Source organism: Paracoccidioides lutzii (assembly GCF_000150705.2).
Source record: "Paracoccidioides lutzii Pb01 unplaced genomic scaffold supercont2.13, whole genome shotgun sequence".
Taxonomy (NCBI): Eukaryota; Fungi; Ascomycota; class Eurotiomycetes; order Onygenales; family Ajellomycetaceae; genus Paracoccidioides; species Paracoccidioides lutzii.
Window position 1 is genome coordinate 812,920 of NW_015440959.1, and position 12,083 is coordinate 825,002.

The 12,083-nt window shown below is 40.2% G+C and overlaps 4 protein-coding genes across 4 annotated transcripts in view; 2 read left to right on the plus strand and 2 right to left on the minus strand.

Moving 5' to 3' along the window:
• The window catches only part of PAAG_05225 (hypothetical protein), a gene marked incomplete at both ends in the record, with an annotated part of 1,017 nt that extends 246 nt beyond the window's left edge, over nucleotides 1-771 (minus strand). Inside the window, 3 exons of the mRNA XM_015845506.1 lie at nucleotides 6-99; nucleotides 233-605; nucleotides 724-771. Coding sequence (XP_015699732.1) covers nucleotides 6-99; nucleotides 233-605; nucleotides 724-771 — 515 coding nt within the window. The remainder of the gene's footprint in view (nucleotides 1-5; nucleotides 100-232; nucleotides 606-723) is intronic.
• Nucleotides 772-1,533: 762 nt separating this feature from the next.
• PAAG_05226 (Hsp90 binding co-chaperone (Sba1)) lies at nucleotides 1,534-2,527 on the plus strand (the record flags this gene model as incomplete). Its single annotated transcript, XM_015845507.1, has 4 exons — nucleotides 1,534-1,558; nucleotides 1,769-2,097; nucleotides 2,176-2,361; nucleotides 2,435-2,527. 4 exons carry the CDS (start codon nucleotides 1,534-1,536, stop codon nucleotides 2,525-2,527), a joined length of 633 nt encoding a protein of 210 aa, XP_015699733.1.
• Nucleotides 2,528-4,763: 2,236 nt separating this feature from the next.
• PAAG_05227 (aryl-alcohol dehydrogenase) lies at nucleotides 4,764-6,011 on the plus strand (the record flags this gene model as incomplete). The annotated part of the gene is made up of 2 exons (XM_002793045.1): nucleotides 4,764-4,974; nucleotides 5,068-6,011. The coding sequence occupies 2 exons, from the start codon at nucleotides 4,764-4,766 to the stop codon at nucleotides 6,009-6,011; spliced, it is 1,155 nt and encodes a 384-aa protein (XP_002793091.1).
• A 295-nt stretch (nucleotides 6,012-6,306) lies between these two features.
• Nucleotides 6,307-7,382, minus strand: PAAG_05228 (hypothetical protein; the record flags this gene model as incomplete). The annotated part of the gene is made up of 2 exons (XM_015845508.1): nucleotides 6,307-6,507; nucleotides 6,921-7,382. 2 exons carry the CDS (start codon nucleotides 7,380-7,382, stop codon nucleotides 6,307-6,309), a joined length of 663 nt encoding a protein of 220 aa, XP_015699734.1.
• Between the last annotated feature and the right edge of the window lie 4,701 nt (nucleotides 7,383-12,083).

Below are 12,083 nucleotides of genomic sequence, written 5' to 3' on the forward strand. Positions count from 1 at the left end.
CGGACTCGGCCTCTTCCTCTTCTCCCTCTAGCAGCTGGTCTTGGGGAATCATATCGTCGACCAGTTCCTCGATTATCCCCGCCTTTACCAGTTCCATACCTAGATAATTGAAGGTTAGCATAGCATACGTAGGAACATGTACAAATGGTTTTTTTATTTTTATTTTTATTTTTATTTTTATTTTTTTTTGGGGAGGGGGGAAGCAAAATTATAAAGGAGCTAAGTAACGTACTTAACTGTTGCATCGTCGCCGTAAGCTCAGGCAACCGGACAAGATGGTTGACATTCTTCATGATCCCCGTCGACGCCCGAAGACTCCCCTCAATCTTGCGCACGGAAAAGGCCTCGTCAACCTGCATCTTCACACTTTCCAGCTGAGCCTTGCTCGTCATCAGCCGGCTGCTCTGTTTTCTGATCCGCACCATCTCCCTGGCAAATGTGCGGGTCTCCTTCGCTGCCTGTGCCGCCTGAGATGGGTTGCGCTCTGCCCGTCGCGACGCAGCCACGATGTATTGTTTCGTCTTGGCCTCGAGAGCTTTGAGCTGGGCAATGTCCCTGTCTAGCTTTCGCGCATTGCTTCGGATGAGGCTATTGCATTTTCTCATCTATAACATGTATTTTTGAAGAGTGTAGTTAGAGCCGGGTTGTTTTTTACCATCTGCCTGTGGATAGGAGCATAGGAGCATAGGAATATAAGAGCATAATAGCATGAGAGTCACATACCTGCGCAGCGGGGTCCGGCCCGAAAAACACTGCTTTGAGAGACTCCATTAGAGACAGTGGGGGTGAGGAGGGGGTTGGCCGTACGGCCTGGAGACTTGTGTGTCTTGGTTCACGGGCAACTTCGTAAGGAGTGAGAAAGGATATTCATGGATGCCTTCCTTCTACTAGTACAGATATAGCCGCTTGTTGTTGCACTGTAAGGGGATAACGGGTGTTGTTGAAGGTTTCAGTGAAATATGTGAGGACAAAGAGATAGGACTGCTGCGGCGGGGAAATAAGCACAGTCTTGCAATGGCGGACGGAATTATAACGTACCGATTATCAGAATAGTATCACCGTTTCATATAAATGGATACCATCCAATCTACCGTCATGGTGCACAGGTACCTAGTTACTCATACATTCAATATAACGAAGTCTTCGAATCATTTTCTCGCTTGCAAGCGTCGACATCATCGAGTTGGTTCACACCCCCGCAAGCTGCTTAGTCAGACTGCAAACAGAGCCAACTCACGTGACTGCTATCTAGGGGGTTCCAGTACTTTCCAAACACAGACCCAGCCAAGCGCCACACAAAAGGCAGCGCAAGAGGACATAACCATTCGCCCATCAAACACCCAACGTCCAACATCCAACATCCAACATCCACTGTCAGCATCTTCTCTCTCCCAGCCAGTGTATACCTTTACACCCATCTGCACATCTGCTCATTTGTATCTTATATCTGCGCTGAAACCCCCCCCCCCCCCCCCCCCTCCCCCTTCGCTCTCTCACCAGCAATCTGCCACAAACCAATCTTGTTCTCTCACAATGGCTGCCACTCAGACACCCGAAGGTATGTCAATAGTTTCCTACCCCTCTTCCCCATCTTTTTACCCTCCCTCACCCTCTCTTCCAGGAGCTAGCTAGCTGGTACTCATGCTTTTCCGAGCTTCCAAAGAGAGCGTGGGGGGTCACAATATGCGTCCAATCTGATAAACATGCCTCTATATGAATTGCTGTACGGAGAATAGCTAATCCTATCTTCTCTTGACTTGGTACACAGTCCTCTGGGCCCAGCGCTCATCAAGCACGGACCCCGAAAAGAATATCCTCTACGTCCACCTTAGTGTCCCCGATGTTCCCCCTTTCTCTGCAAAGCTCTCCCTCACCCCCACCTCCATATCCTTCTTGGGCCACTCAGACACCAAGAAGGTCGACTACAAGGTCGACCTCGAGCTGTACGGTGAAATCGACGTCGACAACTCGAAATCACATCACTCTCCGCGCGGCGTCGATCTCGTGCTAAGAAAGAAGGAGCTCAATGCGGAATACTGGCCTCGTTTCTTGAAGGATGCCAAGAAAGCTCATTTCCTCAAGACGGATTTCGATAAGGTCAGTCTGCTCTTTGTTGACACACCCTTCGTGTGATTTTATTATGTGTCTAACTACCTTCTATTCCCGTGCGTTCAGTGGGTTGATGAGGACGAGCAAGACACCGTAAACGAGGACGACTACAGCAACTTCGGCGGCATGGGCGATGAAGGTCTTGGCGCTATTGACTTCTCGAAACTGGGTGCTGGTGGAATGGGTGGAATGCCAGGTTTGGGTGGAATGGCCGGCGGAGCAGATGGCGAAAACGAGGACGGGGAGGGATCGGTATGCAACATACCCTTCTCCTTTCCCCTAGACAGGCTAAAAATACTTAATTACTAAACATATACTCTGTCAGGTCGATGATATGCCCGGACTGGAAGAAGAAGAAGAAGAAGAAGAAGAAGTAGGTAACGCTGAGTCAGAGCCTAAGATTGAAGAGGTGGCTTAGATGTGTTTTGCTTTCCTACTTCTCCTTTTCCTTTTTTATATCTCGTGTGTTGTTTTGTCCTTTCAGCCAAATACCACCATCTAATATCAGGGGTACTGTCGTTTGGCTGCAATTCTCTTGTCCTTTTTGTTCACATTGCCGGTAGAGTTACTATCTGGAAAATTGTCACCTGTTACGGTCAACGATCATCGGTCAACTGGACGTTCAAGGACTCTTCGATGCTTTGGGAAGCTTTTACCTTATGAAGGTTTGTATCTGGGGATGCGGCTTTTTGGGATCTGTTAGGCCTTGTCGTCTACAGCCCCGTGTGTTTAGCTGAAAAGGGAGGGACACACACTTATTTATTTTGCGAAGGGACAAAAAAGAAAAGAAAAGAAAATTATCAAAAGGAGAAAACCTCCCTCAAGAAAAGTGGGATAAATATGAACTGACTTTTATTTATATTTCGGCTCCTCTCTCCATATACACTATAGTGAAGATTGCCTGCTATCCTCTTGTGATTTTCTATGATTTCTCTTTGCCTCTTGCCCGATTTCACGGCGCTGATCGCAGTGGTTTGCATTTCTACGCAGGATGCACATCCGTGAGTTTGAAAGAGGCAGAGCAGTGGCCCCCTCATGCCCTACTCTAATAGCTCTGATGACTAGGAGGAGTGACTTAGCACTTGATCCAGGATCGGGAAACTATGGTCAACGGTACAAAGCTCAAAATGAGTTAGAAATGTTGCACAAAAGCCCTAAACACAATGAATACATATATTCCGTTATCTGTATATTTCCAGTTTAATTTTCCAGTTGTGAGAGATGTGCTGATTCTGGATTCGGTACGATTATTTAGTTAAGGTCTTGTTGTTCGCACCAGCAAATGCTTATCCTGTTCCTGAACACTTCATCTTGTTTCTGAAATATATGCTTTTTGATTCTAAAAGCGATGCATCTTAACATTTGACTCGGTTAAAGCCCCTTAACGTCTCTGCGAAAAGCTCAGAAATCTGTGAGCGGCATGGACATGAACTCATCTACTCCTTTTACTAACTGTACTTTGCATGTGTTATGGTGCATGATCCCATCTACCGTTTCAGCTACAAACCGGGTTATCAAATCACGCCAAAGCAGCTCTTTGTGTCTGTAGTCACTCCTGGTGGGAAATCCGAACGATGCTTTCCAGCTTTTCTTTCTATCGATCCACTACGGAAGAAAGACGGCAGACGTGATAACTCTGCAATGATGGCTTTTACCCGCTAGACTGCCGAGTCTTGACTTCCCGCCTCAAGTCTGGTATCATGAACTTGGTCTCCTTTCCGACGACGCGTAAAACTAAGCACAGCAGCATTCCGCTTCATCAAATGGCACAGAGTGTGGAGCTCGGGGAGTGGGTCTGGTTTAAAGATTGGGTTAAAAAATGTCGTTGCAAGGGTGGACAACAGTGCTAAGCTATTAAGCAAACAGGACTGCGCAAGACATCGGGGCCAGACATACCGATGTCGCGACGAAATCATTGGTGATTCTCATTTGAGAGACCTAACTACCCGACTACTTAACCCTGCGAGCTCCAAGCCTGAAGACACCAGGGGTTCTTTTCAATTCTGTTCGTTCTCATATTTAATCATAAGCAGCTTGATAAGATTGACATAACGAGGTCATACTTAAACTCTATTAACCCTATTCTTAGTTATAATGACTATCAAGTAACTACTCTACGAAGAATCGCACTGGATATACAGCACAGGACTTCAGTCGGTATACCTTGCTTTGCTTGAATCAGCACCCCCACCAAGTTGACCTCGCCTATTTAGGAAGACAGCCAACGGCCGCCACCGATAGCCAGCTTGAAAGCTGAGCAGCAAGTCTGTCTCCGTGAACTAGTGCCTAGGCACTCCGAAGTGGCCCGGCAAGTCTGTCGCAGAGTGCTTCATCCCCCCGGAAATAAGAGTGACAGATAGAGGATTTTGTCTCCGTCCCCGCTTTACCTGGATCTCGGTGGGCTCTCGATTCATCAGCTGACTGCGTTTGTGTCCGTATTTATTGTCCGATGTGTTTCTGCATTTTGGTTGACAAGTTTGTTTTCAGTCTGAACGATATGTGTAGGGAACTATATAAAATAGTTGTTTGTTTACCCGGTTCGCGGTTCCCATCTGCCACTTTAACTAAAACTTATAATCGAGCCCCCTTTAATTTTTCAAGATTCCCCTCCCAAAGCTATTGAGACATTTAGCCACGAAAATAAATTAATAAAAATGGCAAATTCAACGGCTATTACCCGCGCCATTGTGACTCGCGGTCCGGCAAAATCGACTCCGTGGAAGGTGGAAAATATATCACTTCGCCCGCTTGCGAAAACGGAATTACTAGTAAGAGTTGTGGCGACAGGAATTTGCCATACAGACCTGCTTATTTCGGAGGTGGGGCATGTATTTGGAGGGTATCCTAGGATCCTGGGCCATGAAGGTATGACGCCTGTGATTTTGATTTTTGACATTTAATTTATGACACGGCTCGGATGAATCCATGTGCTATAAACATACCACTGACTTCAATTAGGAGCTGGATATGTCGAAGATATCGGAGCAGGAGTCACTGTCGCAAAGAGGGGAGACCCCGTTATTCTCTCCTTCGCATCGTGCAGGGCATGTGGCCTATGCTCAAGCGAGCATCCGGCACACTGCACACGGTTCAGCGAACTCAACTTCGTTGGATCGATGGACTTTTCCGTCTCTTCGTCAGGTCAACAAGAACCATCCATACGCGGCTCCTTCTTCGGTCAATCCAGTTTCTCCAACCTCACCATCACCGCGGAGAGCTCCATTGTCAATGTGAGCGGTCTCGTCCACTCCTCGGACGAATTAATACTCTTCGCGCCGCTGGGATGCGGCGTACAAACTGGAAGCGGATCAATTACCAACGTCGCCAATGCCGGTCCAGGAGATGCTATTGCTGTCATGGGCCTTGGTGGGGTGGGCCTCAGTGTAATCATGGCTGCAAAGATAAGGGGTTGTAAGGTTATCATCGGCATTGATAGGGTTGAAAATCGTACGCAACTGGCGCAGGAACTTGGAGCGACTCATGTCATCAATACGACAGCTACAGGCGGCGACATGCAGAAGCTCATACAGTGTGTATTCGACCAGACAGATGGGCGTCTTGGAACGACGATCACCATTGATACGACAGGTGTCCTACCCCTTATTGAAGCTGGAATTGCTTTTACGGCGCCCCGAGGTCACTATATACAGATAGGAAGTCCAGCTCCAGGGACAGAATTGAGCGTTCCCCTTGCATCTCTGATTGTAAGTGGGAAAAGCATTACGGGGACGATTGAAGGGGATACGGTGTCGAGAGAGTATATACCACAGATGATCCAGTGGTACCGAGAAGGAAAGTTACCATTGGAAAAATTGGTTAAAAAGTTCGAAGTTGAGGATTTTCAGCTGGCATTGGAGGAGATGGCTGACGGCCTCACGGTCAAGCCTGTTCTTGTTTGGTAACCAATTGATTATTTCATGACTTGGTGACCGGAGTTCTAGTTGGCAAGGGTCTCAACTGAAGATTCTAGGCCATGAGTTTATCAGGGATTCGGTGCAAATGTCTTAAGTGATTCAGTGAGAACTCTGAGAAGGTGTTGAAGGGAGACTTAATTCGCTGCAATAAACCTTCTGAGAAGTGTGGGCAGAACCATAAATTAAATTGTGGGGTATCATAATTCAGGAGTAAACCCGCTAAGATGGGCTCTGATACTGCCTCAACCCAGACCCAGAGGCTACGGATGTCGCAATGCATCCTCTACTGTTTGCCGTTTCTTATGATCAGGGTCGTCGGAAAGTGCTGAATAAAATCGATGGAATCAGCTGGCATAATAACTTGGGCAAGCTCCTCCTTAAGACTGCGGCACATTTTCATGATTCCTCGCTCTACCAAGACTTCAGCCAGCTCAAACTCTAGTGTGCACTTTGAACCCTCAATGCGTTCCAGAGGGCCCACAAGCTGTATTATTTTGGCAATGTCCCAGGCAGCTTGGTTTTACTTCCCTGGGTAAAACTATCAGCATGAGAATGCTGGTTGACAGGCCCAAAGAAGGCCCAACCTGCCAAGAAGTGTACAAGCTATTTATCGAAGATTAGTGGGAGTTTGGCGAAAGAGTGATATTTGTTGTTGAGTTCATAGTTACGCCAAAAGACAACACATCGCATGAAGAAGCAGGCAGTACTCCATTCCCTATATCTGGCGCACGAATAGCTAAGCTCTGGTTCGCAATTTATCAAAGCCCTCAGAACGAATTACTCGGAAACAGTCAGCATATACTCATGCTCGAGTAATTAACCTGGTGGATGAGTGTCAGCGGCAATAGAGCTAGGCCAATTGATGGTAACAGCACTATTGTCCCTTCCTGTATGAACAATTGGATCTTGCCCATTGGCAGCTTCAAGCATAGACTTTGCCGCGACCTTTAGAAAAGGTTGGACTAGCTCTCTTGCCCGGTCCCGCAATGACCACAGGTCAGTATCCATCCATTCGAAAACCATGATCTTGTCCATGTCGTTACCAATCACTTCACGAATGGCATGTATGTAGAGGGATGGTAGATGTAAGAGAACTGATGGCAGTTCACATCCACTCTGAATATGCGAGGTACGTGGCTTTCTGTCTTCACATTTCCTCTTGTCGTCGAGCGAATTGTTAGTCGTCTGGTACATATAGTAGTAGAACTTGAGTAGGATGGCGCATGGAGAATTATATTCCGTGGTTGAAGCTTGAATGACAGTTCCCTTGAATGTTTTCGTAGCCTGGCAGGAGCCAAGTCTGCTGTTCATGTGTACGTTTTGGCACCTGATGAAAAGGCTATATATGAAACGTGCCATCCTGAGTGTTGCAGGGGATATTTAATGTCTGACCTTTTTGTATTTTTTATTTTATTTATTTATTTATTTCTTTCTTTTTCCAGTTAAAAATCTGTCAAAAATTAATCTCATTGTTAGACTGGGCATCATGCAACCTGCAGCAATCATGACACGAGATTAACAACTAACATAATTCCTAAGCGAGCGGATCATCCAAGTGAACAGATCACAAAATCACTATATTCCAACTGATTAGATTTCAAATCAAATTCAATGCCACAACACTCAATTAAATTAAATTACACTAGGTTGAGGACATTTTATTCTTGTATGTCTGAGAGTGCTGCAATTGCTGCAGTGTTATGAAGCTTATTAACATAATGCAGACTTAAATGATGAAAATTTATATAGTTGTATTAATATAATGTAAACTCAAATGATGAAAACTCATATAGTTGATAACTGTCTGTTTAATAGATGCAGTAGATGAAATAATAAGATTCTGAACTTTATTTTCAGTTAGATCTTCTGTATGTTTAATTTATCATTTAGATCTATTTCACTTTTACGTCTTTATTTCATTTGCATTGAATATATAAAGATAGAGTTTATTCTGACATATTGACTAATTTAAATACAGTTACTTATTTCTGATTTTTAAAATGTAGAAGCTTTACTCAGCTGTAGCACTAGTGCACTGATTAGTTAGTTAGTTACTAATAATAATTTTAGTAAAGTGCAAAGTCTCATTGCAAAGTCAATCTTATCAAAGTTGTTTATATTCCCTGATGTTATGACTTCAATCTAGACGCAGATAAACAAATGTTCGATTGCCAGCTGAGTAAGCTATTTCAACCAAAATGCTAAGGTGCTCTATGAAACAGGGGCCTGGAGAAGCCTCTCCTTATATACCTCTTTCCCACCAGCGGTTGCCATGCTGTTGCTATTACTTTTTTTGGACAATGTCAGCTTCCGCAGCTCAGTAGCTATACACTGTCATAGCGCCGTCATAGCGCTGTCACATCTGAGAGAATCTCATGCTTAGCAATTACAGTCTTCAAGATTCTTAAGTCTGAATAATTTTTATATTTATATATTTTACTCAGTTATGATTATAGCATCTAAAGTACTGAGTTTGAAGCTTTGAACAATATGGCATTAAATTTATTAGATTTGACATTTAGTTCTTGCTAACATAAAGAAGAATAGTAATAAAGATAGTAAAATTTCATATAATAAGAAGATAATTAATTATATTCTCAATAAATATTGACTGTGAAAGAAATTTTATTTAACTTGATATAATTTTAGTTCAACTAACTTATACTCTTCAATTTGAGTTAATTTAATTAATTTATATATAGATTTATATGAACAGTTTAGTTATTGAGTTAATAATTTAGAATAAAAAATAATATATTAAATATATATATAACTTTATTAATTAAGAATATTTTTTATTTTTTTAAAAATATTTACTATAAATTTAAGTCTTTTTATCATTTAAAAGAATTTAAAATATTTTTATTATAAATTAATAATATAATTATACATATTAAAATAAATAAATAGTTAGATAAAAAAATATTTTAAATCAGTAATTTATTTAAATAATTTATTTATTTAATATTATATAATATAATTAAAAATTAATTATTAAAATATAAATTATAATAAATTATATTTTTTAAAAAAAACTAGTCTTTAATATATATTTTATTAATAAATTATTTAAAAAAGAAAAAAAAAACTACTTATATTTAAAAATTATAAAAAATAAATAATAAAAAAAATTTATTATTAATTTATTAAGATAATTTTAAAAATAAATAAAAACATATAAAAGCTGATTAAGCTCTAATTATAATACTGCTATAATATAAATGATTATAAAAATTAATGTAGTCAATTATCATCTGTAATGATATAGAATGAGCTTCATAACCTTCTCAATAGTATAAGACTAAGGTAAATGGTAATTGCAACAATCTAGACATGATAATCACAAACTATCTAGGCATTGACATAGCAACCAACTCCACACATGAATAACATATAAATATGATAATCACATGACAACTACACTAAAAAAAGTACTAAGAAAAGAAATATATAAATAAAGCTTTCTCTAAATTTATTTTTTAGAAATTATCTTAGTATTCACTCAGATAGTTTATCAAGTTGACAATTCAATATCTGTTCATCTACATCTAAATTAAAGCTATGATATAATACTAATAATGGTAACTTTTTTACTCTTTTTAAAGTAGATTTTTTAAATAAAAAACATATAAAAATCTTTGTTAATTTTTATTTTAAATCTATGAGAATACTGCTAATATATTAGAAGTAATTAAAAAGTCTGATCTATAAGAGGCTGAACCTCTAGATTCACTCTGACTGGCTGACTCAGCCTAGTCATCATTTGCATGTGCACACATAATCATGCTATACAAGCTCACTTAAGCTCATGTTCTCATCTCATTCTTTTCTTCCCTTTCTCAAGCAATTCATCTTTGTTATATAGTAGAACTAGCCTCTAGTTCTTAGAGCTTAATTCTCTATATTATGAATTACTTCACTTCTTTCATTGATAGATCACTAAGAGTCTTAATTCTATATTATGAAGCTTAGCAAACATGCTGACATATGATAGAATATTGAGAGTTTTAAATTCTAGATCATGAAGTTCAGTGATAGCACTGGTATATGAATAGATAAGATTAGCAATTGTGCTAACAAATGAACAAGTAATATTGAAAATATCTAGCTGAATGAGATAAAGTGGCAGACTTGTACAACAAATACACAAATGAATCAACACAAAGTAATAAGCAGAGACACCCTCAGCAGCTTTGAACAACAATGAATGATCTTTCTTCAACAGCAGGAACAGATTCAGTGTGAGAACAGAAATTTAATAGCAGCTCAGCAAGCTGAAATAGTTAATCTATAACAAGCTTTGAACACTTCAACATCAATTCTCTCTCAATTGAACCTGCAACCATTCATTGCAGTCAGAAGATCAAAGACCAAGCTACTGAACTGTGAGAAGTATGATGATTCTAATCTGAAGCACTACTCTCAGTGAGAGCTAAAGCTTCAATCAAAACTTAAGATCAATAGAAAAAATTTAAATAATAATGAGAAATGTACTTGATATGTATACTCAAGACTGGAAGAAATGGCAGCAGTTCAAGTTTACTCCTGAGTTGAGAATAATAAGAACAAGATCAACTTCACAGTAGAGAGCTTACTGAAGCAGATATATATGCTCTTTAGTGATTCTGCATGACAAAAAAAACTATGCAAAAGCTCAACAATTTATAACAGAGTAGAAGAGCTCTTCTTGACTTTCTGCCTGAATTTAATCAGCTACTGCTGGAAGCTGATGATCACAGATGAGATGATCACATTAAAAAGAAGTATTTGAAATCTACTCTAAGCATAGAGCTAAAGGAAGGCATGATGGGCATAAGAGAACTGTCTCTCTATAAGAATTACTATAAGAAGCTTATAATTAGTTGATCATCAACTCTCTGAACAGTGATCTAAACATCAGAGCAGATCTTCTTCAGATCATACAACATCTAATTCATACTCTCTACTTTATCATGCTATTCATGATTGATGAAACTGGTCTCAAGCTTCTACTGATGATCTGATGAATCTCTCTCCTGGTGCTGTGATCTCAAGCATTCATCACATCAAATTGATAAATCAGACAGAGATTAATCAATGAAGAGAGCAAGGCCTGTGCCTGAGATATAGAGCTGAAGATCATATGATTAAGAGCTGTCTGTTCAAATCTCTCAGACATTTTGCCACCTTCACAATAGCTAATATGATCTCCAAGCCAGTATTGAATGATGATGATATAAATATGAGTGAGAATTCAGAAAAAGAGTAGCTTCAATCAAAAGATACTGAAAGGAGTAAAATAAGAAGCTTATGAAGAAGCAATGAAGAAGATTTAAATCTAAGATGATATTCAAACTCTTCACTGTTGATGCTCTAGTAGATAATGCCTTTTTGACTAGATCAATGATAGACAGTGGATGTAATATCTATGATCTTATTTCTCAATTCTACATTAACAAGCATAAGCTTCTGTGCATTGAAATTCCTCCTGTTAAAATGACTGGCTTTGAAGACTTCATGGGACTCTCCATAAACATAATGACTGACATTTGAATTGATATAGGCAGTCATATAACTGAACAGGCCTTTCTCTACATGGTGAATGGGTTACATAGTCATGATATGTATCTGTAAAGGGTTAAGCTCTAAGAACTAGAGGCTAGTCCTCCTATATAACAAGGACGAATTGCTTGAGAAAGGGAAGAAAAGAATGAGATGAGAACTCGAGCTTAAGCAAGCTCGCGTAGCATGATCACGTGCACATGTGCAAACTATGACTAGGCTGAGTCAGCCAGTCAGAGCAAATCTAGAGGTTCAATTTCTTATAATATCCTCCTTCTCCCTCTTTGTTGCAGGCCTTTACAACTATTTAAAGTCCTCTTTACATCTAATTTTGCCTGCTGAGAGGCCTCTCAAGTGTTCAAGGTCTTTGCTTCTTGTAGAAGACTCATGTCATTTCATGTAGACTCAGCTCAATCTACTCATTTAACAAGATATTGCTTTTTTCTCTGATAGATTTGTTCATCTCAAATTTCCTCAATCTCAAACTCAGGTCCTTTCAGAATCTCTATAGTGAGTGAC